Below are 27984 nucleotides of genomic sequence, written 5' to 3'. Positions count from 1 at the left end.
GGTGATCATAATATAGAAATTACAAAACAAAAGATATACCAATATGTGCATGGCTTATAAGATACCCCAAAAGTACTCTGCCAGAAGTTAGCCGAGATAGAGCCGACCTGAGAGTTATAGTTCGGCCTCAATGAGCAAGCCGTTAGGGTGATAAACCGTGTTAATAGTTCGACCCACATATTCGAGACCCGGAGAGAAAGAGGCCGCACGAACAAGGAGAGACATCCAACTCACGCCGTCACGTAAAAGACCCTTAAGAGGCTGAAATCAAGTATCCCTGTTGAACATACGTAACATTTTGCTTGCGCTAGGTCAGAATGCGTCCTACAAATTAGGAAGAATTTTAGATCGCGATTTCCTACGCCCTCACCCTTTAGTCTGATGCTGTCGAAGCGCTGTTCGATGGAGCATGCGACAAATTTGGCCAATTTCGTGATCAGAGATATGCAGACACAAATGCATCTATTATTGGAAGGCTCGAGACACACTTTTGTGCTATTACCAGGAATGGGGATAGGGAGTATGGCAGGTATGGCAGCAAATATACTTGATTATACATCTCCAGTTGGCCTGTTAGCTATTCTATCCCCAACACACCTAGAAATTCTGATCTACACAGTAGATATCAACATCGATGATAGTGTGTGTGAGTGTGTGTGTGGTTTTTTGTAGATATCACAGCTTTCAGATCAAATTCGATCTCTTTAGCACATAACTTATGGCTTATCCGTGATAATTCCAGTGGAAGGACTATCATCTGAATCATGTTCTTTGCTGTACTTACGCCAATCTTATACACCTTATATGGTATACTTAAGCTCTTCTACTTTCTACTTGCAATCGGTCACGATATTATAGTAAAAAAAAAAGGCTAGGTCTAAACGCCCAATAGCCCATAATCCTGGTTTATCTGCGCAGGAAGCCCAGGAATTGATCCAGAGCCCTGAACCGCAACCTCTAGATCCTGACGCCAGGATTGACTGCCGAGATCCCTTTGGCCCCCATCGATCTCTCCACAGCAACTTCCGCCCCCGCCAAGCCATGATTCTCTAAAGGATGAGAACGTTGCTTACATCCTTGCTCCGATGCGCCGAGCGCCAATTACCGCCCACAATGAGCTGGAGCTGAGGGTCTTTGGCGATCGTAATGCTCTGACGCATCTAGCCAATTGCCAAGGAGTGCCAGCGCCAACAGAGCAGCCCCGCAGCCGACACCATTCCGATGACTCGATCAAAGCCCCCAACAGACGTCGAAATAATTGCCTTTTCTGGATGCGACCAGCGAGCAGCCTTGCGAGACAACGGCCCCGACAGGTGGCCTGTGTGATCGAAGCATACGCCAAACGCCCCCTGTCCAATTGATCCTGTCGTACTCTAATGTCGCTTATGGTACATGGAGAGCGCCTGCAACGAATCTCGGCTCTTTCCGCCTTTTGGCGAGACCGTCTAGTGGAGTCGGAGAGGAGCTTATCCAACAAATGAGTCTGATGAACGAAATATTGTACATGTGCTAAGATCTGCTAATTTCCCAATCCCCGTCGACTATTCCCCCTTTTCTTTCTGCGAGAGAGACGACGGGCTGTTTTCATTCGTTCCTGCTATCTCCGGGTTCAATTCGCCCATCTTAGCACATCTTCTGGGCCGGATAGTCACTCTGCATCGCGGTGATGCCCAGATTGCCTTGCCACGTTCCGCCATGAGACATGGTCAGACAGGCGGCTGAATGACTACCCAAGTCATCCCATGCATCATCAATGGCACTCACGATGGTCTTGAGCTCTGCCGTGGTGTCGCAGTTGCTTCCGGAAGTCGACGCCTCATAGTAGTAGTTGTAGGTCACGCCGTCGAAGCCCGTCTTGCGGCCGGTGACCGCAGCACAACTATTCGACTCGGACTGTGCATCGATCTCCTGCGCGATATCGAGGATGACGGTCTGGCACTTGTTGGAGTTTCCGAACTTGGTCGAGCCGCTCTTCTTGTTGCTCTTGGACACCGAGATGCTCGTTCGTTTCACCAGGTCGTTCTCCGTCGTGCTGTTGCTTGCCTCCAGCGAGCCAGAACTCGCATTGAAGCTAACCGCGCGCTTTTTGGAGCTGATATTCTTGATATGCGTCTGGCAAATCTCTTCGGGGTCTTTTCCGGAGGCCTTGGTGGCGATGCCAACCACCCCGTGCCAGGTACCGCCGTGGTCGTAATCCACACACGCGGCGGCGAGTTCGAGCTCATGGAACTCGTCGAATGAACTCGACACGGCATTGGTGAGGGTCTTGGCCCGCTCGGTCGTGTCGCAATGACTACCGGTCGAGTAAACGTACACATAGTACCGATAGTCCGTCCCGTCGGCTGTCTTCTCGTTCACCCCCGAGGCGCCGCATTTCTTGTCCGAATCGGGGGAACTCGTGAAGTAACCGAAGAGACCACTGCAAATGGGCCCAATAATCTGGTTGGCCTGGTTGGCTGCCGCGATGGCAATGGAGTTGTCTCTGAGGTAGTTGACGATTTTCCAATGCACCGAAGCGCGAGGGCTCAGTACGACGTCGGTCGAATTCGTTACGTTCTGGCTCGGGATGGTTTCGTTCGTCGGATTGGTTTCGGCTGCCAGTACCGGGCATAGTGGTTGGACGGCCAGCAGGGCGAGGAGGACGGTGCTCACTCGACCGGAGATGTTTTTGAACATCATTGGCGTGTTCAACTGTAGGTGAATATTGTGGCAAGAGGAGATAGTCAAACAGATGGCTGGAGATCTTTGCTTCAAATCCAGTCAGCTGTAGGGAGAAGCGCCTTTTTATATTCGAGTCGGCGACATGGTCGAGCTGGCCACCCCAATTTGGTTTCAATATCCATAAGTCTAAGCACCGGCCGATGCATTAGCTTCGAAGAAATTGCCCAAGTAGGGTAGATACGGAGAGCAGCCAAGGCCAAGCCAACGCTTTGGGGGTCACTACTTAGGCATACGGGCTATGGTGGATATTTTGGATGTCCAATATCTCATGGATTGGGGTCCGAAATGATTAGATGCGCCTATACAAACGTGCAGCCCCACTAGACTGTGTCAAATACCCAGCGCCAGTCGGAGCGTCAGCCGCATTGGGAGTAACTGCAGAAGGCATACCGATCCTTCTGCTGAAACCCTACAGTGCAATCCACATCTGACTCGTGCACAGTCCATATCTGAATCGTGCGTAGGACTGAGCTGCGGACCCCAAAAAACCTAGTCGCGATATGCTACAATTCTATCGATGAACAACTAGGGCTTACCGCCGCTCTCTCCGTGAACACTCTGTTAATCAGAGAATATCCCTCTACCGGGGGAGTTGACTCTGGAAGATTGCGCAGGTATATACTTGTAGGCCGAGAAAGGCTGAAATCAGTGTCGTCTAGAGTGACGTCAAAATATCCACATTTCTATTAACTAGTCGAAAGCTCCATATAGAATATTAGGGGGCTGAAAGCGCCCCCGGGTCTCTCAGCTGAAGTGGGGACGCACTGCAGAACCCACACAGCAGGGGAGCGTTTCATCCACGGGTTGTTACTAAATAGTTGAAATTCATGGATTTGTGGATATCAGCTATCAGCTGACGAGGTTGGATGATGCCGATTGGGGCCGTTGACGCTGGTTGATCTTGGCTGCTGATGCTAAACCTGTAACAGCCTAGTCCAGAACGCGTGTCTAGCTAAAGTCGCGGACCGATGCTGTAGGGGGTTTAGGGGTGCCTATAATAGCAAAGGCCAATTGGAAACGTGCGGCTAGAACTATAATAGCTAGCTGATAGCTAGAACGGGGGGTTCCTTAAGCCAATCAAAGATTAGTTACTATGGGGCCAAGATGGAGAGCGTGTTCTGCGTTTTTTTGCGTCCTCGTCCGTGGGATTTTATCTTGTTCAATCCTAAATTGATATGGAGGGTTTGTCTAGAGAACATGCTTATTCAATTAAGGATAGTGATTCAGCGTACAGGCGAAAAGAATGATAGATCTACCGATGGTTATGACTGGTCAGCTGTGCTGGATGTTTACAACGATTCGAGTAGGATCAAGATTCTTGGTCGGTATGGTCACCGAGTCACTAATTCTCTTATAATATAATTCTTGTGAGTAGAATCCAATATATATCTGAGCTAGTATTGGGTATTGAAGGACGAGAGACTTGGATGGGGAAGAGCCATGTAGATGTCCACCTGCAAAATAGGGTCTTTGCATCTGCAGAGAAACAATGCAACTTTTTGGTTCAGACATGCATCGACTACTACGCCAAAGCCGGGCTCTATTCAATGTTCCCCTTCGCCGATGCTTTGCGCTTATATCTTCCACCTATACACAATCCAACCCACCAAGTCACTCCCCATTCCACATCTGCTACCATGACCTACAACGCTGAGAACCCAATAATACTTGGAAAGCAACCTAGAAACCTATCACTAGTCTAGTAGTCTACCCACTCTCATGGGTGGATTATTTCCTGTTCTACCAAGCTCAATTCGGCGATCTGGTATAACTGTCACCTTCGAGCCCACTGTGTCAATTTGACGACCCCAGCCACACTTAAAAGTATGCCCAAAGTTCCGATCATAACTAGAGAGCTGGTATTTTTCCTGGGACAGAGTTCCTCGACTGGCTTTGATTCCTGCTGGCATTTATCTTCCCCATATTTCACCTGGATATCTTCCCCAAGCTCGTCGTAATATTCTTGCAGCTGATGGATTTTGCGACGCACAAATTCTTCACGGTTTTTATGCATCTCAATGCCTGATGTGGTATGGCAGATTCGGTCTGGAATTGAGACTCTTGGCCCGAAACAGAATTCATCCAAAAGCTCCCAGTAGATCAAATCCACAGAAGAAACTTTTCGACAGGCAAGAATGAACCATGCACTTTTATCCTCAATGGAATTCCGCATACGAGTGGAGAGATGGCCAGGATCCGACAGTGGGGTAATGCCTCTGGCCTGTTCTTTTTCTTCTAGGGCTTGAAGAAAGATTTCCGCTTTCGGGAGAAACTCGGCAAGAAAACCATCTGCGCCCTTCTGATTGACAATCGACTCGGGTTGACGAAGGAGCAGCCACCAAGGGATTCCACTGGCGAATTGTGACGGGGCCGCATAGCAGAACTCCCAGTCAATGACGCCGGTGATTTGAAGCGAGTCATTCACAAGCACGTTTCCCGGGCCCATGTCATCACAGAACAGTCTAAAAGGACCGTGATTGTCGGATTCATGGATGAAATTCAAAGCAAGGGATTTCATCAGATGGCGACACGTATATTTCTCACGGCAGTCGACCGTGTCATATATGCTATTCCGCTGTTCCTCCAGTTGCAATGACTGGAGATGGAGAAGTGATGCAATGTAGTCAGTGGAGCTGTGGTAGACGTCCGAGGTGAACGCGTCCTTTGAGATACCGGACGTTCGCATGAGCTCGTTCATTTCCAAGGTCTGAGGGCCTTGCATAATTGCGACTTCGCCCGAGGACTGGCCGAGAGTTCCAATCGAATCAAATTCGAGGCTCCAGAGCTCGAGTAGGACGTCTGCCATCTGACTGTAAAGATTTCGTAGTATCTGTGGATCCAGATCGGGATCAAGGACCTCCTGTTTGACCGGCATTCCATCCTTTTTGAGAATATCTGACATCTTCGTGCCTTCAATCCAATTCATGATGATGAATGGTCCGAGTCCCGTCGGATTCTCCTCAGAAGTACCATGGGCAATGACTCGGGGGATTGGTATTGATGTATGTTCGGATATATACCGCATGATCGAGGCTTCCTGGGCTATCTTTTCATCGAGGACCATGGACTTCCCTGGGAGAGGAAATCGTATCAGCCAGTCTTCATCTTCATCGTCCCAGTGTAGACGCAAACTGAAGTTGAAGGAACCAGAGTGCATCGAGCGTAAATAACAGTCATCTCGTTGGCGATAACGGCTTGCTAGCTCGCAGATACCCGCAGAGGAGGTGGAGCATAGCTTCACCCAGTCAGCCTTCAGCTTGTCGAAGTTACCGAGGCATATATCATCAAGGTCCATTATGATGAGACGCCGAAGAGAGACAACACCGGAATGTGCCAGGTTCGTAACTTGTTGACTCAGTAGACACAACGCGCTCGCCGAAATCAGTTAGTGTACATATCACATGACGGCCTTGTAGGCCCAGAAGGCGTTTTGGTCATACCAAGACTAGATATAGATAGATTATCCACCCATCCGAAGCCCATCAATGAGACCTGACGTACGACACCATTTCCTTTCAATGGTTCCACTAAGACTCCGCGCGACCTTTCCATTTCAGCAATCAACGTATGCTCTTTCACCAAAATCACCTGGATCATTTTCCGCGTCCACTGCTCGCACCTATCCACGAAGCCTCGCCGTCCGCACGATACGTACTTTCTCCGGGCAAGTGGCGATGATGAATCCTGATTATGAACACTTTTTCCGCTACACTAGTGGGAGATGGCTCTGGGAAGAAGAACAGCAACTTCGAGACAGGTATAAGCCTTTACTGTTGCAGAACTTCAAATAGTGGCGGCGCAAGCTATTGGCTCTAGCAGTTATATATCGATAATAAAGCTTGCAGAGGGAGGATACAACAAAGTATTTTGCTTGCTTATAGATGATAGGAAATAAATACTGGCATGTATCCTAAATCCAAATGAAAAGGAGACCCGATGGGTCAACGGCAAACATTGAGAGCTTGAGCGACTTCAGAGTTGATCATGGACTCGAGGGTTCCTGAGTAACGTCCGCCAGCTTTCCAACGTACTGGCAATCTCCAATGACACGTTCAGCGAGAGCCAAATCTGCTTCCTCAACATCGCCCCAGTCCCATTCCCTCATAAACCTCACTCCTTCATCTAGCTTCTTCTGTAAACCCTCCTCACTCTGCTCATCTATGAGACGTTGGCGAGCTTCAGGACTGATATCGCCAGGCGGGCCATGAAGAATATAAGAAGAGATGAACGTCAAAAGGTCTTTTTCCACTCGGAGTCGACTGGAGTCGTGGATGCGGAGCTTTCGGAGATGGTTTATCAAGGATAGCATGTACCGAGGGGGCTTTGGAGTGAGAATGCTGATCTCCGGGGCGAACATCGAGGTGACCTTGATTGTATCGTCAAGTGCAAAGCCCACTAGCGATAGCGGCAGAAGATGCACACACCTCCAGCCTGCGCCGTCCAGATCATGCCGGAGACATTTAGTTTCCCAGTATCCAAGCCACAGTCGTCTTCCAGTAGATAGAAGGGGGAAGTCATTCTCGACTAGGATCTGTGATGCCAGCGACAACTCCTCGTCCGGGACTGCCCATTCAACGACCTATGAGGATTCCGTGAGTATATCTCCCCAAGATGGTGCACGAGGGAATTTGACTTCGCACTCACCACCGGAATCTCTTCATATCCATATCGGAATTGAACCTGAGTACCGTACTCCACAAGTGAGATATTCATATCAACGAGAGCTTTCAGAGCTACCCTGATTGGAGAATTTTGGAACGGATGGTACAGTGTCTCGTGGTCCGGTGCAGCTTGCTGGATGGGCGTTTTATGCGTGTCCTGATGGTGACGTTCTTCGGCTCCTTGAGGCTGGTTCATGTTCTGGAGGATCTCTGTGCCAAATTTTGCTGGGGATACTTCCATGTCCATGGCGACTCAAATTGTGAGATAAGAGTGTTCGAGATGCTGTGATGATGCTCTTTGACAAGTTGGTTGTCTAATCCACAGATGAAAGTTTCCAGGTGTGAACAAGGTGAAGATGGTGAAAAGGGTGACAACAGAGTTAATCACGCCTCCCCTCTCACCCTCCTCATCTTCCCTCTCTTCGCTTCTCCTGCATCCAACCATATTGGTCATCTGCCGTTTCTCTATTCTTCTGAGATTGGTCTCTTCGATCATCGTCATCATGGCACCTCTCCCATCGGACTACGAACATCTAGACGCTGCAGCTAGCCAACTCACCCACATCCTGCACGAATCAGGTATTCCCCACGTGTTCTTTGGTGGATATGCTGCTGGACTTATCGGCAGTAAGCGTGTCACCAAGGTTAGTCCATGCACGATGGTCCACTGAATTACATATTACAAGAATCCGTTGGGTCTGATACAAAGCATAGGACATCAACGTCATCACAGAGAGATCCGCTGGACCTGCGTGGAGCTGCATTCCCGAGTTTATCTGGTGCAAAGACGAGAGGTGCTGGAAATATGTCTATCGCGACGTCGAGGTCAGCATCGCAATTTCCATGCCAGGCGGTGGTCTGTGGGATGTTCCAAGTCCAAAGACAGCAGGCCGACACACCGTGAGCCCAAAGGAGCTCCCCAAGCGTTCGTTTCACACCAAAGGTAAGCTATGCGCCACTCGGCATATAGAGTCCGCTGACCATGTTCTTCAGTCGATATTATCCATCCCTCCGTCCTCATCCTTACAAAGCTAAAGGTGTGGCATGCCGCTCAGATCTCCCAGGATTTATCCCTGAACATGCGTACTAGAGCCCGTCTAATGCATATTATGGCTGCTCTGCAATGGTTGTCGGACGAGGGTTTGCGTATCAACCTAAAGGGGCATCCTGGGATACCGAGGCAGGAGCTACTGCGGTTGCTCTGCAGACTCTACCGAGTCCAGCATGAGGCAGGGCCATATTTGGCTTCAACTCTTTCCTTTGACGATATGAGGAATGGTTTGTGCTCTTCTGGTTAGACCATGACAAGTCTGGATTCAGGGAACGTTGCGGCAAGTTTGGTTCTCGCTCAGTGTCTTTCCTTTTCTTCCTTAACTGGCCCGATATGTTTGGTGAAAACTAGAGTTTTTGGATGTTCTCACCGCTTGGCGTTTATCAGTTATGTGGAATTTTGAGAACTTAGTAACCTGCAACAAAGTGGGTTAATCTGACGGAAGAAGCAAGTCGTCGAAAGTGAATGTAGATTTTGAAAGCCTGGCCACAAAGATGGCAGAAACCCCAACACTCTAGACGGTTCAAAGCCGGCAATTCCCAAAAGAAAGAATGAGGGAAATGAAATGCTGCGAAAGAAAACAGAGGAATGTCTGCATTGCGTGTTTGGGAATTTGTTAGGGCGCAGAACTGGACGAGCCGCCAGCAGGAGGGTTGCTGGTCGAGTTCAATATAGCAAGACGACTCCGAAGGACATATGGGACGGCCGAGTCTCGCTATTGTCAGACAACCTTGCCTATTCAATCTGCGAGATTCAATCACCCCAATATGAATCCGATAATGTAAAGGTCTTGCTGGGTTCTTGAGGATCTGGTACAAGAAAGGGAATAGGCGTTGCCCCGCAAGTAGCTATATAGGCCTAGGCGGAGTATCATGTCATTGGCTGGGATGCGGTATGAGAATGATACAGTCAAGTAGACCAATATATTGGTTCCCTTGGAAATCCAGAACGAACTCGAGTGTTTGGCTTGAGATATAGGAGAAGGAGAAAAAAAAAAGAAAGACCCATCTATTCGCCCACAACGCCGCAACGACCAAGGGAATCATTGAATCTGGTGGAGAGGAACCCCAACCAGAATGCAATAACAGGAGACACCACAAAAGACCCGAGGACGGAGCAGTGCAGCTAAATCCGCTGCAAGGTCCCCTCGACATCCCCCAGCAACCCAAGCAGCTCCTTCCCACCCTCAGAAACCCGGCCTTCAATCTCCAGCCCCTTCAACAAGAACCCCTTGGCTTCCTGATACTGCCCCATCTCGGCAAGACACTTTGCAACCCGCCACCAGGCCTTCACATTACCCACGGGTTTCGAGTCCACACTAGCCTTGGCATCGACCAGGCCCTCCGGCCACGCCTGCTGCCCCATCTGCGCCTGTGCGCGGTTCCCATACAGCCCCGCAAGCTCTTCGCGGGCGAGCGAGACGGGCTCCCAACCCGGCCTTGAGAGCGCCATCTCAATGGCGTACGAGTACAGGCGGACGGCCTCGGCGTAGTTGGATTTGCGGTAGGCGGCGTTGCCGCTGTCGCGGAGTTTGGTGATCTGCGCGCTCCGCTTGGGGTTCACGGGGAGAGGGGGCGGGGGAATGTTGGGCGGGTCGAGGGAGATCAGCGCACGGTGCAGGAGGTTAAGTTCTTGGAGCTCGGTGTTGATTTGCGCTGTTTGGGATGCAGTTTGGGCGGATGATGGGGGCAGGGAGATGGCTTTAGAGCTTGGGTCGAGGTGGAGCGGGTATTGGTGGAAGATGTCAATTTCACTGCTCATGGTGTGTGATTTTGGACTGCGTGCAGTCCTGGATGACTTTCTTATGGGTGTGTTGTGTTTTGCTTCTTTTTTGATATTAGCTTGTGATGCGGAGTTGTAGCGGGCAACGGTGAGTGAGCGACTGGCAACAGGGGTGTGGGCTGGTGATGATTTACCAATTAGGATCCCTGCTATAGTCACTCGAGCCTGCGAGATCACAATGCACTTGTGGTTGAGTGGCTGAAATATGGTCAATGAGATCGCGATTGCGGAGCGCAAGCTGTCCAGAAGGCCCGTCGGTGGTCAAGGCGGTGGCAGAATCCCCGATCTATAAGATCCGCCATCACTTTACAGTACAATCATGCACTCATGCGAGATAGTTGCAAGCATATTGGGAAATTGGCAGATGCAAGGGAGATCGTAGTCTCCATGATTCAAGTTTGCAATCTATTTGCCTACAATCAAACCAAAACATACAGTCGTTGTCATCGAGGTCAAGCATCACCCCAAGCTGGTAAAAAAAATCCCGCCATGGAATCAAAAAAAGAACACAAAGACTATGCGCCCGCCAACACCGGTGCGTGATCATGTCCAAGACAGAAGTACCAAGCAAGGTGGCTCAGTGAATTTGGGGGTATTCGTTGCTGACATCCATCGCCTCCACATCGTCCGCTTTATATCCATCATACAACCCTTTTCTTCTACCGGCCATACCCACTCATCGAGGACCCGTACTCCGACGGTGCCCCGTAGTGTTCGGACGGGGCGCCATAATGCTGCCCATGTGCACCACCGTAGCCGGTGCTGTTGTAGTCGTGGAGTATACCGCCGGGCGCCGGCGCCGTGGGATCGTAGGCGCTGTGCATCGGGTTGGCGCCGTGCGCATTGCCCAGGTCGTCCGCCTCGCTCTGCTGTAGCAGGGCATAGTCCTCATCCCGGTCACCGCGGGACGAGGCAGCCATACCCCCACCCCGGCCAGACCGGAAGTCATCCTCGTCCTCCTCAAAGTCGTGGGCCGGGTTCGAGGAGAATGCAGCTTTGGTCTGGGCCGCAAAAGTTGGGTCTGAGACGGCATCGGGAAGGGTACCGGTGCGGCGGAAATGCATGACGTTGCGGAACGACATCCAGGCTGTGATGGCGAAGAGGACACTGCACGGTTTCGATCGCTAGTCAGTATGGTTATAGCCGAAGACATGGATAAAAGCGAGTCCACCTACAAGATGATGACACCGATGATCGTCGTCGCCTCGCTGAGCTTGCATTTTCCCTCGCTGCCGTAGGCCCAGTTGCCACAACCCGAGCTGCTGCTGCTGCTCGCCCGACGGAACTTGCCCGAGCTGGAGCTTTTGCTCGAACTAGAGCTCTTGCTGTCGCTATCGGAAGATTTGCCGATGCTCTTCCCTTGAGCAACGTAGGAAGCCACACAAGCCCACGCGCTCAGCCAGAATATCGCATAGAGAATGTCGACGGTAGCGAAGGCGTAGACGTTTCCAAAACGACGGGCTCGTGGCCACATAGGTACCGCAGCAAGGTATATCAAAGCGGGGATACTGATCCAACACTGTCCGGCGAGAAGGAGAAAGTCAGCTGCAAGGCTCGTTGCACCAAGTCTGTGGACCCGCCGAAGCACAAGACTGATGACAAGCTTACCAGGATCCAGTACCACACGGTGCGGCCATCGATGCCATCGCCTTTGGTCCAAATGGCGATGGTGAGAGCCCAGGCAATGAAAATGATAAACGCTTGCACGAAATGGATGATATTCTTGGTCCTCCCCAGGTTACCACCGGACGGGCGTGGGAGCCGCATGTTGGATGAGAAGACGGGAGACTGCAAGGGTGTCAACCCTTGAATTTGGCCCGACAAGGGGTGGATTCGCCGTTCAGATCAGAGGGGCAAGAATGCGCGATTGACCGGGGCAAAAGACCGGAGAAGAGTCGAGTCTGTTGCACAGCGTTGGGAGGGCCAGAAACACTAGAAAAGTGACGAGGGAGAAAATGGAGACGGAGAGTTTGGGGGACGCGCAGCGCTTCTTGGCTGCGGCGGATCTTGTTCTTGGACACGGAAGAGAACGCCGGGGTGAACCAGCAAGGGATATCGGATAATATAGAATGGCAGAAGAACCAAGTTGACTGTGATTCTGAATGGTGAGAGAAGTGAAAAGGGAGCCAACAGTAGTTGGTGACGGTTAACGCAGTGACGATCGCCCAGGCGACAGCCCGTGTGGTTCTATTTCGGGCGCTTCAGCCACAGTGGAGAGAGAATGACGAGGGCTACGACGGCCGACGATCGTCGGAACTTGTCAGATGCGCATACGAGGCGCAAATTCCATTTCAGCTGGGATCCACTGATCTGGTAGGTGGTCCTGATCTGACGCCTGTGTTCGACTTCTTAGCTAGGTGTCGAGTAGATAATGATGGATGCCTTCGCCGTGAGGCAGCACCGGGCACGATGTACACCGTCCACCTCTTTTCCTCTCTTTCCTCCCCACGACACCATTCCCCTGCGCTTTCAAAGCTCATCTCTTGTCGCTTTTTGATCCCAGGGTATGGTTCACACAGGTCAATATAGAAGCCAATACAGCATTCTGACTATCACAAGCAATCTGAACCGCTCAACGATCACGATTGAAGGAACGTCTTCGAGACTACCCTTGCTCTGAGGACTCGGAGCATTGCATTCCGACTGTCAAGTTTCAACTGAAGGCAAACCTTGTGACAATGAGGTTTTAAATGCAATTCCGTTCCTTCAGCACATGCCCGTCGGCATTCAGTATTCCAGCTCGTCGCGTATGGACTGAATAAGTTGGTGTCGGTTGACAGGCATAGCATACTCTCACCCAGATTCCGATGTGCGCGAGCTGCGTGCCTCCCTTGTCACATAACTTAGGAGCAATTCATGCCTGAAACCCTCGCGTGTCTGCGCATCTAGATCAGCACCTCGTGCACCAAAAAGCTTCACTACGAGCGCGTGCCCATCCCACGCTGCGTGATGTGCAGCTGTCCAACCCTCCACGTCCATCGCTGAGACGGCGGCACCTTGACCTAAGAGCTGCTCAACTGTACTTACTTTGTTCGCCAGCTCGAGCAGCAAGAATGAGCGGTTTCTGCCACTGGTTGTCGCGTCCCTCGAGCTCTGCTCCGCATTCTAGATGACGGGTATAATTAACACGCCCGGCGCGTGCGGCAACATGGAGCGAGGAGCCCGCTGCTGCTTTCACGGCCTCGCCGTACACGATATCGGTTTTGATGTTTGATCTTCCAGGTGATGAATCCGGTATTAACCGATCAATCTCTGCCACATCTTTCCTAAACCCGGTTACGTCCTGCTACTTTTTGTAGTTTTTAGAGCCTTATGGCCATTCTTACTTCCTTGGGGCCTAGATCCCAATATTCGCTATCGGAGTGAGATCTGCTCCACATCAAAAGCATACTCGTAGCATGCTCATGATAATCCCAATAATCCTGTTCTTCTCTGTTCTTTCTCATCGCCTGTCGGCCCCAATCCACTTCCCAGTCTACCTCATCGTCGTTATTTGTGTTCTGTCGAGCTTCTGTGAGTCAAGGATGAACCCTCAAGAGTAGATTTTACGGCAGTAAAGGGTCTTCTCTTCATACTAGGATCACTTGCATGACGAAGTCTTTCACTGAATCGAATGGGCTCAGCCGTGGTATTGAATAGATCCCTCTGCAGGGGCTGGGAAGCCGTCTTGACCAACTCGGGATTCCTCGTTGATCTTGTTATGTCGGAAAAATCCACGTTGTCGTATCGACTGGCCTACAGGCATTTGTGCAGGCGCAAAGGAAAGTACCTCAGATATGGCGCTCCTGTTAAGGGGATCGGCGTACTCCTCGCGGACAGGCGGTCTGTGGGGAATCGAAACTGGGTCAAACCATTCCCGTCTTGTCTCTTCTCTAGACCTTCCACTGTCTTTCGAACGGCTCCTTGCTGACTTTACTGACTGGGCAAAAGCTCGCCATGATGGGTTAACCCGAGTAGAAAGCTGCGGCGGCGCTGTCCGCCCTGTCATATCGCCTCGACCGTCGGACTGGACATGGCCAGGCGCGACATTCTGTTCCTGGAAGCTTGTTGGTTCTGCCGTGGTTTCAGTGTGTGGAAGACTCGGCTCCTGATATCGTTGAAAAAGTGACGACAGAAGCGAGCGCACCCTTGTACTAGCTTCCAACACTACCTGATAAACCCGGCCGTTCAAGGACAATAGTACGACAATGGATAGAAATAGAATAGACAAGGAGGTGACGACAAAAGACCGAAGAGAAGCCGGGCCCCCAAGCGGCCGGATATTGATGGAAAAGAACGAACTTGCCAGGCTCAGCGGCGCAAAGACAAAACCAAGATAGGAAAGACGTTGGAGGTCACGGGCCTCTGTCATGGATTGCCTTGTTTCCTGGAGGGTTATCTTGCCGACCTGCTGCTCAATGAAGAGATCATATGCCGACTTGAGCGACTCCAGTAGCTGGGAAATTTGCTCGAAATCTCGGACGATTTCATTTACGCCGGTTTCCTGAGGTCTGGTTGTTCGCAGCTGCGGTTGAGACGTGATCTTCCTGAGCTTTTGAGACCTGATCTGCCTGAGCCTCGAAAGCGACTGCTGTAGGTATTGAATCTGAGTTGAGAGTTGCCTTGCCTCTTTTCGAACATATGCCCGGCTCGTCGCATCTCCGTACATCGCCGAGGTGTTTGCATGTGGTTCATAGAGACACTTCCATTTGCGCCGATATAGCTCCACATGGCAAGAAAGTGACCTAGACAAGCCAGCCATGTAATCCCAAATCAGACTCAGAGGGTCATCCAAGACATCGGTGCGCTCCTCGTCGGCTGTGGATCTCAGTCTTTCTTCGAATGACTCGTGGGGCGTGCCATCACTGGACCAAGGGGGCTGGTCCAGTGGTGACGCGTATTTATTGAAGTCGATACCAAGGCAATTATCCTCATTTGCCAGCAAGAGCACTATTGCAGCATTCTCAGTCAAAGCTATTCTCTTGCCAGGGACCTCTGCTTGGTACCTACAGGTATGTCGGTGTTTTCCCATTCTTGTGCTGTCGGTGTGTATTGCTGCCGTGATGTAATTTTGTTGATCAACTCCCAGGCTGATATCCAGCCAGTCTCCGTGATCTTGGCTGGCTTTCATTCTCCGTTCCATCCATGAATCTGGTCTATAGACCAAATGCTCCTGCTGGTCCAAGTGACGAAGCAGTATTTCCGGGTCGACCTGGGTCGCTGCTGCAATGCAACTCAACACCTTTGGGTCTGGTAAATAAGAGCTATGCCCCCTGATTGGGTGCTGAATACTCGCTGGATCCCCCGCAGTGCGCGCCCTGGTGATATGAGGTGCGAGATGGTCGGGATCAACACCCTTTCTCGAGAAAAATTCGCGAGCGGTTCCCAACAGTTGCTTCGATGTATCGTGCTCGTCAGCTCGGATCCAACACGGGCGTCGTCGTTTATCTCTGGCAGCTACTCACCTGTTCTCGGAATTTTTCATGAACCCCGCTGGTGGTGACCAAGAGAATCAGTCGCACTGCAACTTTGACTGATCTGGTCGAAAGCACCTTGTTGATATCGTCAAGGTTTGTTGGACACGAGATGGTGAGTGGTGTAGTTGAGTTTGAGAAAAAGTCGGCCACCATCGTACGCGTTCGGCCAGGCACAAAAGGATATATTCTTTCTTCAATGTCGGGGTCTTGCTGGAGGTAGCCTTGGAGCCATCTATAGCGAGGGTGTGTCTCCGATCTCGTCTCGATGGTTTCGTAAAACAAGCGAAGTCGAGGATCTTCACTCAAATCATTCGCTGACATCGTGACTTTTGTAGCAACGCGTGCGATAACTAGTGCCAGGGCTATTTGGCCAGTCAAGGAATACAAGGGTTTGATGGATTCAGTAAAGCCGTCATTAACGAGGAGACCAAAGCGAGAAATATGTGTTACACATCATCTGTTTTGAGCCTCAACTCGGGCGGGGTTCCCGTCCGAATCCAGGGGCCAGATGACAAAATGGGCATGGTATGGTTGGTACATACAGGATGCCTTGGTACTGGCGCCAATCAGACCATTTGACGAAACTTCAGATATGTCTTTGTATGTAAATCTGATACCCAATCAAACGTCGTCGGTGATAGGTGAGCGGCTGCGGGTATACCAAAGTTGCCCACAGATTGGAACAAAGTCCCCGAGGTCGTATAACCAACTACTGACCACTAATGGGCATTTATCGCAGCTGGCGTGAGCTCATCAAGAAAACTCGGGACGTGTATCTGTGTAGAACCGATAGACATAGATTGGAGTCCCATCGTCACCTATAAATGTGAAATATGTAAAATGACACCCGAAAGCCCACCGGCAGTTGGAATAGCTAGGGTAGACAGTGGCAATGCCCAAAATAAGCAAACCCCGAAAAAGAAAAGAAAAAGAAAAGGTACCGTGGCTCGTCAGTTCGTTATTCATAAAGTCACGGCCATTTTTATTCACGGCTAGAAAGGGCCACTCGTCAATCCAGCCTCCCGAGTTTGCTTCATCATCAACCAGACCTCGCGCAGCGGCTGGTAGACATGCGTATGCCACCACCAGGGCAGAGGATCATCATAGGAGAACCGTGGCTCTGCCCAAAAGAAGAACGGAGCTAGCTCTGCTTCCAGTCTGGTTGCGACGGCTTTGACGAGCCCCGGAAACAGGAATCGCGGGAGAAGATCGACTACCGCTTCATGGTGCAAGATGGAAGGCCGGGAGTGGGGACTGGGCGACAATGTTGCCGTGACATCCCCAGCAGCAGGTTCAGTCAGCTCAGGGGATAACAAGGCCAGATAGCCAGAGATAGGAGAGCGTGCGTCACGCAGGAGATTCTCCGCAGCCACTGCACCCGGAACGCAATCCGCGATGTGGATTGTATGGCGGACGGATGATCTATCGCATTCTTCGTCGACTAACAATCGGACTGAGAGATGGCCGGTCATTCGCGCACCGCCCTTTGCGGCAAGGTCTTGCATCAATCGGTGGATAGCCATGGCCAGGGCTTCGTCTAGCCGTGAGGCACCCCAGTGAGTCGAGCGGGCTTCTGCCAGCCGCACTTTGATGGCGTGGACATGTCCACGCACAACCAACAAGTCGGCGAAGAACTCCCCTAGCCGGGTCTGTTGCTGGAGAACCCATGGGGAGTCCTTGGAGATCTGGATCTCGCTCACCTCGGAGTACGTCTTGCTCAGAGTTCGCTTGGGCAAGATGACCGCTGTCTCGTTTGCGCCGGGCTTGAGGCGCTGGATCTGATACAATTTCGCGGGTGACCGGTGCAGAATCTTGTGAATCGAGTCGCGCGATTGCACCTGATGACACTCCACGACGGGCAGCCCCCTTTCCACGAGAAACTGGCGAAAAGAGTCTGCGTGGACAAGGCAGTCGGTCCACTCGGGATCAAAGGCGATACACTTGCAGCCGGTCCTGCGCTCGACGACCTCCCGGGCCGTGGCATCTTCGACGGCGGTTGCCTTGGGAGAGCAGGGGATCCACAAGTCAACCTTTTCGCGGTGCACGATATCCAGGATTCGGGAGATGTAGTGATCCTTAGGAACGCGGTAGAACGCGCGTAAGGTCGTCGACATGCTTCCGCCCGAGCGAACGGGCAGATCGAGGTCGGCCACGTCCACTCCCACGACGCGATGGCCGTCTGCATCCCCGGCGCGTGCCAGGGCCAGGCCGTGAGGCGTCCCGATGCCTGTGATCAAAATGGTCTTGGGGTAGAAATGCACATCTGCCTGCTTGGTCTGCCATCGCCTCGGGATGGAACGGACATAGGCTAGTAGGGCTGTCCCCAATAGAACCGTGTTGTCCACGAACAGAAGCGAGAGCGACACAACGATGCGGAACAGGTGCCAAAAGATGCGAGACAGGCCCTCCGAGACGGGAGCCCGGGAGGCGTCCATGAGCAAGTGGAGTGGTCGTCTCGCTGCTGGTGCTACCATGAAGGCGTTGAGTCTGTGGCAGCGCGAGTCGAAGTCCCCGGGAGGTTCGAGACGGCGCTGCAAGGCCGAGGCTGCAAGGGATTCTGCAGCAGAAGCAAGCTGAGAGCGAGTCGACTCGAGTCGAGCTCGGGCGCCAATGGGAAATGGAGGGGCGATCGGCGCCTGCAGATCGCATCGATGATGCACCCGTCCACTCGTGCAACACTCACCTCGCACCTCGCACCTCGCACCTCGCACCTCGCACCTCGCACCTCGCACCTCCCATCTCGGGCCTGGCGTCTCACATCCTCCTTGGCTAGCTGCAGATGGTTGGCAGCTTCAGCAGATCCGAAGTTGTTCGTGGCTAAACTGGCATCGCGTCACGCCGCAAGGGATCCCAGCTCGGTCTTCTCGGGTCTAATTGCCTGAAGCACTAGCTCCGATACACGCCACCCCGAGACGTCGCGTCCCGCGATTGATAACGATCCACGGACTCGACCACTCGTCCAATAACCAGTTGCTGGCGGGGGCTGTCGGTGCCTACAGTCGAATTGTCGAAGTATTAGCCCCGACCCCCGAGTTCCGTCGGGTTTATATTTAAACTCGGCTGAACGTCATGCGGGGCAGCTGATCAGAGCTTCATCATCGCATCTGCTACGAGCATCAGGACCGCGTCTTTATCTTCACGGTACGCCCTGTTCGACTCTTCACTCGCAATATCTTCGTGCAATCACCACTCCCAACCATCTATCAGCAATGTCGACCCAGTCAGCGGCAGCTCCAAAGGAGAAATCAGTAAGCCCACCCTCTACCCTTTGTTTGAGAAGCACTATGTTCAAAGCACTTCGGGCTAAACAAACTGCTTCCAACAGCGTGAAGAGGGCCGCGAGCGCAAGCTCCTCCACTTCATCTATGGTCAAGAGAATCTAGACGAGATCCGTGGCCACCCCCGGAAGGTGCTCGATTTGATGGACAAATTCGAGGAGGATCACCACATGATGACAGTCGGGCCGCCCAAGGGCAAGATCATCACCGATCTGATCGACGAGCTCAAGCCCAAGACTATGATCGAGCTGGGTTGTTTCGTGGGCTACTCGGCCATCCTGTTCGGCGATGCGGTTCGCCGCAACGGCGGCGAGCGCTATCTGAGCCTGGAATTGAACCCCGAGCTGGCCGGCATCGCAAACATGCTCATTGAGCTGGCGGGCCTGCGCGACTTTGTCCGTGTCATCGTCGGTCGCAGCGATACATCCCTGGACAAACTGTACCGCACGGGCGACGTGACCAAGATCGAGCTCATGTTCATCGATCACTATAAACCGGCTTATACAACTGATGTCAAGCTGTGCGAACACCACGGTATGATCGTGCCGGGAAGTGTGCTCGTCGCTGATAACGTCCTCCACCCGGGCAACCCACCTTACTTGGAATACGTCCGGAGCTCGGTCGAGCAGAAGCGGGAGGCGGCTAAGAACGGGCCCGTGAAGGGCTACAGCACTGGTGGCATGGCTGAGCGCACTATCAATTCGTTCATGCCGCAGAATGACGTCCCTGCCTTTGAGACCGTCGGGAACCCCAATCTCATCTACACGAGTGAGCTCCGGCAGCCGGAAGGGGAGCGAGTAAGTAAAAACCCGTTCTGCACTGCCGTTTCTTTTGTAGATGCTTACCTGAAAACCATAGGATGCCCTTGAAGTGACGCGATGTGTTGGGATCCAAGATAATTAGATTGCAGCGTGTCTGCCGGCCACAGGGCGGAAGGGTTCCCGACCGCTGATATCAGAGGAGACAGGACATCAATTTGTGTTGGAAAAGAAATTCACAGACATGGTAGTACAGTCCTAACGTCCTTCATGAAGAGGAGCTGAAGAGGCCTGCAGTATACTCAAGCCCGCAACGATCTTGCATTCCTTGTATCTTTCGCAGCATCACGATGTCCCATCCGCAATTCACTCCAAAAAAAGAGAAGAAGAGAAAAAAACAAATGTCATCAGCTCGACGTCCAATGTCAGATAGTTCTGCTTGCATTACGCCCCCAAAGAGCCCACACACAGCACACAAAATCCCGAAACCAAAGAGTAACAGCATCCAGTAAAATTAATCGTAGTATCGTAAGCAATTTCCCAAGACCTATACCAACACACTCGACCCATCGCTCTTCTTACATGCGCAAGCCTTCGGGCCAGACGCAACCTGCGACGGCGTGCGCGCAAAACTGGGCGGCACATCGAGGACGGGGTTCCGGTCAAAGAAATTGCGCGGCCGCAGGAGCAGCGTCATCGGCTCTGCAGGCATGATGGGGTAGTCCTCCGGCGAGGGGAAGTGCGTTAGGCCAAAGGTGTGCCACAAGACGACGTCGGTATTGTCGATGGAGCAGTCTGGCCCGGCAGCGTCGATCCACGCCGGGAGACCGTGGGAGGGCTCGCCAGAGGTTTGGGGGACGTGACGGCCGGCAGGGTGGATTTGGTCGTCGGAGTCTGAGGTGTTGTTAGAGACGAGTATAGGGGACTGTCGATTATGGATTTGGCAGCTTACATTTAGTGACGTGGACTGCGTGGCGGGCGAATCCGGCGCGCTTCCAGACGAGACTGCCGTCCTTGGGGAGAAGGGGCGGCACGTCCCGGCTAACAAGCTTGTAGCAGACGGGCTTCTTGCTGTGTGGGTTGAGCTTGTTCGTGTTGGCCATCTCCCAGGTGCGGCCGGTGAATCCGTCGTAGTCGGACATCGCCTCCAGAGGGGTGGCGTACTTGGTCTTTTTGGCATAGAAGGCGTTGCCGTACTTGTTTTCTGCGCTACCGACTTCGCCAGGCCCACGTACGGCGTCAACTTGGAACACAGTGTTGTTGGGTCCATCGATGTTGGGGTCGACGCGGAGACAGAAGAGATGTTGGTGGTTGTGGGCATTTACACCCGGGTACACCTCCGTGCCCCAGCCTTTGGTGTCCTCGCCGGGGTTCATGGCGTACGTGTTCAGGATACCGGTCAGCTTGATCTCCAGCTGGACAGTGCCATCCTGGTGGAAGATCCAGTACACACAGTACTCGTAGTTGGCGGCAGTGAAGATGTGTGAGATGATCAACTTGCGGCCACGGGTCACGACCATTGACTCGTCGCGGAAGTCGGTGTGCTTGAACAAAATACCGGCGTCTTCTTCGTGGATGCAGATGGCGTTCTTGACGATAGTAGAGGCACCGGCGCGGTTGACGAAGGCGGCATCCATGTAGTGGATGGCTCCCTTGCAGTCGCATCCCAAGGAGAGACTGTTGGTCATGTAGCCTCCGCCATACTCACCCAGATCAAAGGCATGCTTTCGCTGGTGTGGGTGCTCTGGGTTGCCGTATGGCACCACCATCTCCGCCAACGAAAGTCGGTAGAAGACGGGGCGAATATTGCCTTTGTCGTTAAAGGTGATGTTATTCAGGACGATACCCTCACGATAGTTGAAGCCAACGTGAATACTCCAGTTCTGCCACTCAATGATGCGGTCCTTGATCTGGAATGAAACGCCCTCTGGCTGGGTAATGTGAATTGGCTTGATGTCCGTCCGGAAGCCGCCCTCCTTTTCAATAGCTTCCGGGTGGTAGTTGTTTGGGGCCATCTTGCTGATCGGCCTCCGCACTGGCGGCACATCGATGTGGATAATCTGCTTCGTCTCTGCATTGTAGATAGGGCAGAAGTCCAGCGGGAATGTGTACTGAGAGTCATCGATATGGGGGCGGTAGTACATGAGAGCCTGCTGCAGTCGAACCCCATTGCCAAAGCGCTCATCGTAGCCAATTGTCCAAGCTTGACCAAGAAGTCAGAAACCAACGGCAATTAAAGCGCAGACAGAATCACTCACGATCACAGTACACCTTATGCATATCCTCCGGAGGGATGCCAATGATACTGCATTGCTCAATCACCTTCGGATCCTTGCGCACCACATGCTCGACTTCCTGCAAATCCTCCATTGTGATCAGAGGCTGTACATTCGGCGTGTGCTTCCACTCGATGATCTTCTTTTGGTCCAAGTCCACCACACCGTCATACACGTTGCCACCCGGGGCGATGGCAACAACATCGGCGGCGCGAGCTGGACGAGGCGCCTTCTCTGGGTCCGCCAGCCATGCCATCATCTGAGCCTTGCGGGGCTCGTAGAGGGTGACTGCATTGAAGTTGAGCGCGCCATGTTCCTTGCGGACCAGAGCGACAGCGGCATCAATCTCCGCGGTAGAAAGAGGGTCAAACGGATGAGGTGCCGGCGCAGTGGCGCTGACCTGGTAGGTCAACTGCTGGAGACGATCAAGCACCATTCCGTTATGTAGCGTGATATAAGTGTCGATGTGTAGACAATCAGGAAATGAAGTAGATATTGGAGATGCCGCCTATGGGCGTGTTCTATACAAGGCGTGCGACTCCGGGATGACCCAGTCCGGAATATGGAATGGGAAAAAGGCAATCTGAGGAATTCCAGACCTGGGAGACCAGGGCTGCTGCGTATTTAAGCCCATGCAGCTGTGCACCGCATCTCGCAGACTCGCCGCGATTAGATAATGAGATAAACGTGATGCTCGTTGCGGAGGCCGGATCCCGCTGCCTGAATCGGACTAGTGACACCCAGATAGGAAATCTGATGCGTGCGACCTGATAGAGTGTGAATCAAGGCCGTTGGTAACGCGGGGCACGTCTCTTGGACCTCGATGAGAGTAGCTGGCTCTGTATGCATTCATAGACAAATTGATACAATTCAGATCGTGTTCGAGAGTCTTATATACCGCTAGGGTAAGCTAGACCAAAAAAACCCGCTGTACATTCGGAACTCCCGAAGCCCAATCTACCTCTAAATATTTAGTTATAGAATGTGACTGTAGCAAGAAATGAGAAAAATAAAAGATAGATGGAAGAAAAAAGGCAGCGGCCCTAGAGAGCCCAAACGCCCGTAGATGGATTCAAGAGACCAACCAAATGAGAACACCAGACACCCTCCCGCCCTGAAAAAACCCCCCTACCAGGTACACAGAGACCGCGGGCAAACGGAACCCATGCAAAAGCAACAGGCGAGAAGACAATGCCGAAGGTTGAAGAAGCCAGCACAACTGCGTTGTGCCTATGTACATATCATATCATATCCAGAACTCCTCGTTTCCCATCGTCATACTTTACCTGTTTGGAACCCGCCCGGTGTGTGGTAGCCAGAGCCGTGATGCTGGGGCGTATGGGCACCGGTCCCAATGTGTCCAGTATTCGGGGTGCTCGGAGTGCCGCCGACGGAGTAGATGGTGGCGCCGTTAAGATTCGGAGTTTGCTGAGCCATGTGGTAGGTCATCGCTGGCATCTGCCCATTCAGTCCCCAGATCTGTCCCGAATACTTCGTCTCATCGATGGCGCCATTGAAGACCAGCTGGCGCATCTTCCAGTAGATCTCCCCGGTGACCAAGGAATCTGACCCAGCTTGATGGGCAATACCGACACGCTTGACCCCTAGCTCGTCCGCAATATCTTGCAGGCCGGATTTTTGGCCTAGGTTTGCGAGAATTTGTGCGGCGGCAGGAGTGAGGGGTGAGTCGTTGACAGCTTGGTTACGGCCAGCATGCTTCATCAGGTACTTGATGTCGTACAATGATGGGAAGAAAATGGTGAGCAGTTTGTGGAACTCCTCCTCATTTTCGGGCAGAGGAGAGCATAGCATGATCTTCATGAGATATCCGAAGTCGTATCCGGAGTGGAAAGAAACCCAGTGCACGTCATCAAGCAACACCAGACCAGAGCTAATGAGCAGCGAACCGAACTCGAAAGGGTCAATTCCGTTCTTCTCATGCATACTGAAGTCAATCCCAGACTTGGCAAGCATAGTCGTCGAGTCCTGGGCATACATGTCGCCCTCCAGTGAAAAGCGGAAGTTAAACTGCCATGTGCACGGAGCAGGCATCATGGCGTTACCGAGTGGCTGTCCATTGGCATCAGTCGCTGTAGCCGGGGGCACCTCTCCATCCTCGTTGAATAACGTTATTCCAAGTTGGATCATCTTCAGCAAATCAACGTTGCACCGGAGAGTCTGGTAGTGGTAATCGGCTTTCGTGGTGAAGGAGCCGATCGGTCGCGCAACGATTCCAGGGAACTCGGTATCCTAAGATTTGATTAACAACCTTCGTCTCAACAAGAAGAATATTCCGGCATGGGGAACAAAAAAAACAGACTGTGGGGTATATCCATGGGTTCTTACCATGCTGATATATGGATACTTGTCCACCAAGGATCTCAACACGGCCATCTCATGAGCCAGATTGTGCTTCCATACGTCCCGTATCCTTGTCTTCACCGCACCAGCTTTGGACTCCAGGGCCAACCGTCCGTCGTGACCTTGGTGCAACTGCTGTTGCTGCATCTGGGCTCCCCGCGCGAAACCCATCTGTGCCGCATGGCTCGCGAGACCGGTGCCACCACCGTCTGCGCCAGCGCCAGCGAACCCCGCAACGGACATTCCATTGGTCACGCCAGCACCGGATAACGTGAAGGGATTGATGTTGGTGTTGGGGTTCCCAGCGAACCCGGGGTGGCCACCGAGCGAAGGGGGTGGTAGCGCCGAGTTGGCAGATTGGGCGTGAGTGGGGTGTTGGGATTGGAGGTGAGCTTGTTGGATCGAATAAGGGCCGCCGAGGCCAGAAGGCCCGTATCGGCCGACAGGAGGAGGCATGGTGCGGAGCGATCAAACATGCGCATATGGTAGAGGTTAAGATCAGGTTCGTCACTCTCGAAAGGTCGTGAAAGGCGGGAGAGCTATGTCTGCCGAATTAGGCTTAGTGCGGGTGTGTTCTGCCAAGCGCACCGCTCCGGCCTTCACGTCCTTCGCTTTACGGACCTCGATTTGCGCCTCCCTTTTGCCTCACAATCGTGTCCTGTCCTAATCTGCTCAGCCGCCATGCCTGCCAGAAACCCCACCGGATTCGACATCAACCAATTCAAGGCTGCGGCCTCCCCCTCCTCGGTCTTCGCCAAGCGGGATCCCTGGGCTCGCAAGTACGCTGATCGTCCTCCGTCTCGCCGTGCATCGCACTCTGTTTACTAATTCCTCACCAGTGAAACCTGGCGCTACACTGGCCCTTTCACTCGGTGGAACCGTTTCAAGGGTCTTTTCCCAGGCCTGGGCATCGCGACCGTCGCCTTTACTGCCTACTGCACATACGAGCACTTCTTCCTAAAGGATGACCACCACCACGGAGATGGCCACCATGGCGAGGGCCACCACTAGAGGCCATAAATGGGACTTGGGAGACGCAATGGGAACCGCTGCCAACCGACGAACAAGCGAGTGAAGAATGGATACCCCAGCAGACAAGCGAGCGCGGTCTCGCCAGCAAAAGATATGAAACTAGGCTTTCCACATGGCCGTCACGGTCTTGCAATCCTGTCACTCAATGGAGCATTTGTTGTGTTGGGGCGCAGACACCGACCTCCTCCGTCGAGAGGCGTGGCTTGCAGAAGGGCGCCTTGGGTTGAATTGTCGGGTGTATATAGTTTATGTTCAATTACTACAAGATGCCTTTCTATTCCTTCATATTACAATTGGTTTGCATGACCAAGATCGATCAGAGACTGAAGTTGGAGCATAGAATTTATATTTATTTCCCCGTAGGTTTCGTAAAGTGCAGCTTTTGCGCCGCCTCGACATAGTTAAGGTATGACATGATATCATGAATTGCATCCAATCCCCCGATCACGCGCGTGTGACTTAACTCCATGACGAACGAGGACTCCTATTCCTCCTCAAAGACCAATGAGATTCCGTCATCGCCAGCGGTGACGATACGCTTGCCCTCAAAGCCCTGAACGAACCCCATGATGCCGCCAGCTTGCTCACCATCTTCATTTTCGGTGGCACCCAAGTGTCCTTTCCATTCTTTCATCAGACCTTGCGCCGCAGCTGCGGTACCACCACGGGCATCCCATCGCCGAACCACGCCATCTAATCCGACGGAAGTGAGCAGCCAGGACCGACCCTGGCCGGCCGCCGCAGACGCGAGAGCCCCCGGCCGAGGCGCCGCAATCGGCGCACGGCTCTGCAGGAACTCCACCTTGACGACGGCACTCCCTTCATGTGCCTCCTTAATATGCCGACGAACGGCAAATCGATGCGCCGCGTCGTACAGTGCAATTGAGCCATCGACTGAGCCCGCAGCAAGCAGAGTCAACGGAGGCTGCGAGAACGACAGAGTCTCAATGCCATCCGTTTGAGTCTGGAGCGCAGCAAGAATAGTTCCAGCAGCGGAGGCAGTGGCAGCTTGGGCGCCGGCCTTGCCCTTCGCGGCCTGGGGGCCGGTTGCGAGTCGAGGGAGACCAACGACCTTGATATGGCCCTCAGCACCACCCACGGCCGCGATACCACCACCTGGAGAGACGGCAACAGAGTAGAGCCCGCCGTCCACCGCGAACCGCTGATCCTCCGCAGTCAAACCGACGACGGCATTAGTGCCGGGCGATCCCGAAATGCCCGCAGCGGCCGCAGCGCCGAACACATCGTAGACATAGAAGCTTCCATCCTCGGACACAGTGGCGAGGAGGTTGCCATCTGGCGTCCAGGCACCCGCGGTACAAGAGGCAGTGTGCTGGAAGAAACTCTGGATGATGGAGATGGGCTGAGCAGAATCGGTGTGATCAATACGGAAGACCCAGGAACTACCGTCGTTGGCGCCAAGCGCAACAACGTTGCGCTTCTCCTCGCTGCCTTGCTGGTAGGGGCAGACAGCAACCCAATTAATCTCCTCGACCTCCTGCGCCTCCGCCACAAATTCCCAAGCAAGTCCTGTCTTCTGGGGCGTAGAATCGCGCCAGGCTCGCAGCTTGCCGTCCAACCCCGCTGTCACAGCATATTCTCCTGCCGGCTCGGTGAAAGCAACGGCATTTACGGTATCGGTGTGACCAGCAAGCTTGGCCAGGGGCTTCAAGGAGTCGCGCTCGCGTGGCTGTGGGTTGGATTCGTAGCTCTGGGGGAGAAGGGGTCGCTCGCCGGGGGTCGAGTCGAAGATGTATGCAATGTCGTCGCCAGCGCCTGTAAGGACAATGTTGTTGTGAACAGGATGCTGGGCAACGCAGAAGACAGAGTCTGAATGCGAGTCGAAGTGTGCTGCTGAATCGTTCTGGAAGGTGATTTGTTCCTCAAACGCCATGTTCTGGTCCTCGTCCTCGCCATCTGACTCCATGGGGTGATCCTCGTCACGCTGGAATATTTCCTCAGCCTCATCCGCGCCGACATAGACATCCTCGTCAGCCTCACGCTGGGGATTTTGTGACGACATGTCTGGGATGCTTCAATCGGAAGCTTTGCAAGGTGCCGAGTACAATTCGGAAATGCGAAGTAATATGTTGGACGCTGGATGCCGGACAGGCACTCAGAGCTCACCAAACGGTATTATGAGAGAAGAGAATGCCGTATCACTCTGATTTATAATGTGTAGAACAATCGAGCAAGCTCAAGCTGGAACTTTTTTTTCTGACAATCTTCCCCGCTTAGAAATCCGCAACCCCCGCGGGAGGCAAACGCTGCAAACAGATCTATGGACTTTTCCTGATATGCCATGTTTACTGCAGGATATTAAGAGGAAATGATGATAATTTAAGTCAAATTTAAACTCAATCTCGTGGGAAAATGAGTTTTCAAATTTTCTGATCACAATGGTAGATTGATAAATCGGCATTCGGATCGTTGGTCTCGGGATATTCTCCACCGTTATATATCCGGTGAGGCGAATTTGGTTAAGGAAGTTCTGATGCCCTTTTTTTTCTTGTTGAATCCCTCTGCGCAATTGAGCATTCCTGGCAGCTCTTAGTAACTTCGAGATTCTAGTCGCCCAGTAACTGGAAAATGCCATTGGAAATCTCAG

The 27984-nt window shown here is 52.6% G+C and overlaps 13 protein-coding genes across 13 annotated transcripts; 3 read left to right on the top strand and 10 right to left on the bottom strand.

The window, feature by feature from the left end:
- Nucleotides 1-1623: 1623 nt before the first annotated feature.
- On the bottom strand, nucleotides 1624-2676 carry N7459_008004 (uncharacterized protein; the record flags this gene model as incomplete). Its single annotated transcript, XM_056947172.1, has 1 exon — nucleotides 1624-2676. One exon carries the CDS (start codon nucleotides 2674-2676, stop codon nucleotides 1624-1626), a length of 1053 nt encoding a protein of 350 aa, XP_056796682.1.
- Nucleotides 2677-4495: 1819 nt separating this feature from the next.
- On the bottom strand, nucleotides 4496-6016 carry N7459_008003 (phosphotransferase family protein; the record flags this gene model as incomplete). Its single annotated transcript, XM_056947171.1, has 1 exon — nucleotides 4496-6016. One exon carries the CDS (start codon nucleotides 6014-6016, stop codon nucleotides 4496-4498), a length of 1521 nt encoding a protein of 506 aa, XP_056796681.1.
- A 687-nt stretch (nucleotides 6017-6703) lies between these two features.
- Nucleotides 6704-7629, bottom strand: N7459_008002 (uncharacterized protein; the record flags this gene model as incomplete). The annotated part of the gene is made up of 2 exons (XM_056947170.1): nucleotides 6704-7300; nucleotides 7366-7629. 2 exons carry the CDS (start codon nucleotides 7627-7629, stop codon nucleotides 6704-6706), a joined length of 861 nt encoding a protein of 286 aa, XP_056796680.1.
- Nucleotides 7630-7885: 256 nt separating this feature from the next.
- N7459_008001 (uncharacterized protein) lies at nucleotides 7886-8680 on the top strand (the record flags this gene model as incomplete). Its single annotated transcript, XM_056947169.1, has 3 exons — nucleotides 7886-8026; nucleotides 8097-8325; nucleotides 8376-8680. 3 exons carry the CDS (start codon nucleotides 7886-7888, stop codon nucleotides 8678-8680), a joined length of 675 nt encoding a protein of 224 aa, XP_056796679.1.
- Nucleotides 8681-9558: 878 nt separating this feature from the next.
- On the bottom strand, nucleotides 9559-10194 carry N7459_008000 (uncharacterized protein; the record flags this gene model as incomplete). The annotated part of the gene is made up of 1 exon (XM_056947168.1): nucleotides 9559-10194. The coding sequence occupies one exon, from the start codon at nucleotides 10192-10194 to the stop codon at nucleotides 9559-9561; it is 636 nt and encodes a 211-aa protein (XP_056796678.1).
- Nucleotides 10195-10874: 680 nt separating this feature from the next.
- N7459_007999 (uncharacterized protein) lies at nucleotides 10875-11982 on the bottom strand (the record flags this gene model as incomplete). The annotated part of the gene is made up of 3 exons (XM_056947167.1): nucleotides 10875-11322; nucleotides 11391-11734; nucleotides 11824-11982. The coding sequence occupies 3 exons, from the start codon at nucleotides 11980-11982 to the stop codon at nucleotides 10875-10877; spliced, it is 951 nt and encodes a 316-aa protein (XP_056796677.1).
- A 1852-nt stretch (nucleotides 11983-13834) lies between these two features.
- N7459_007998 (uncharacterized protein) lies at nucleotides 13835-15226 on the bottom strand (the record flags this gene model as incomplete). Its single annotated transcript, XM_056947166.1, has 1 exon — nucleotides 13835-15226. One exon carries the CDS (start codon nucleotides 15224-15226, stop codon nucleotides 13835-13837), a length of 1392 nt encoding a protein of 463 aa, XP_056796676.1.
- A 1437-nt stretch (nucleotides 15227-16663) lies between these two features.
- Nucleotides 16664-18106, bottom strand: N7459_007997 (uncharacterized protein; the record flags this gene model as incomplete). The annotated part of the gene is made up of 1 exon (XM_056947165.1): nucleotides 16664-18106. One exon carries the CDS (start codon nucleotides 18104-18106, stop codon nucleotides 16664-16666), a length of 1443 nt encoding a protein of 480 aa, XP_056796675.1.
- A 774-nt stretch (nucleotides 18107-18880) lies between these two features.
- On the top strand, nucleotides 18881-19852 carry N7459_007996 (O-methyltransferase; the record flags this gene model as incomplete). Its single annotated transcript, XM_056947164.1, has 3 exons — nucleotides 18881-18919; nucleotides 18997-19746; nucleotides 19808-19852. The coding sequence occupies 3 exons, from the start codon at nucleotides 18881-18883 to the stop codon at nucleotides 19850-19852; spliced, it is 834 nt and encodes a 277-aa protein (XP_056796674.1).
- Nucleotides 19853-20254: 402 nt separating this feature from the next.
- On the bottom strand, nucleotides 20255-22419 carry N7459_007995 (peroxisomal copper amine oxidase; the record flags this gene model as incomplete). Its single annotated transcript, XM_056947163.1, has 3 exons — nucleotides 20255-20601; nucleotides 20660-21910; nucleotides 21966-22419. 3 exons carry the CDS (start codon nucleotides 22417-22419, stop codon nucleotides 20255-20257), a joined length of 2052 nt encoding a protein of 683 aa, XP_056796673.1.
- An 839-nt stretch (nucleotides 22420-23258) lies between these two features.
- On the bottom strand, nucleotides 23259-24800 carry N7459_007994 (CCR4-NOT core DEDD family RNase subunit POP2; the record flags this gene model as incomplete). The annotated part of the gene is made up of 2 exons (XM_056947162.1): nucleotides 23259-24233; nucleotides 24330-24800. 2 exons carry the CDS (start codon nucleotides 24798-24800, stop codon nucleotides 23259-23261), a joined length of 1446 nt encoding a protein of 481 aa, XP_056796672.1.
- A 225-nt stretch (nucleotides 24801-25025) lies between these two features.
- N7459_007993 (NADH dehydrogenase [ubiquinone] 1 beta subcomplex subunit 3) lies at nucleotides 25026-25355 on the top strand (the record flags this gene model as incomplete). The annotated part of the gene is made up of 2 exons (XM_056947161.1): nucleotides 25026-25123; nucleotides 25184-25355. 2 exons carry the CDS (start codon nucleotides 25026-25028, stop codon nucleotides 25353-25355), a joined length of 270 nt encoding a protein of 89 aa, XP_056796671.1.
- Nucleotides 25356-25860: 505 nt separating this feature from the next.
- Nucleotides 25861-27399, bottom strand: N7459_007992 (WD40 repeat domain-containing protein; the record flags this gene model as incomplete). Its single annotated transcript, XM_056947160.1, has 1 exon — nucleotides 25861-27399. One exon carries the CDS (start codon nucleotides 27397-27399, stop codon nucleotides 25861-25863), a length of 1539 nt encoding a protein of 512 aa, XP_056796670.1.
- Nucleotides 27400-27984: the final 585 nt, after the last annotated feature.

Source organism: Penicillium hispanicum (assembly GCF_028827665.1).
Source record: "Penicillium hispanicum strain IBT 35686 chromosome Unknown utg000007l_segment0_segment0, whole genome shotgun sequence".
NCBI lineage: Eukaryota > Fungi > Ascomycota > Eurotiomycetes > Eurotiales > Aspergillaceae > Penicillium > Penicillium hispanicum.
Note: the sequence above shows the minus strand (reverse complement) of the source record. Positions and strands in the feature narration are given on the sequence as shown.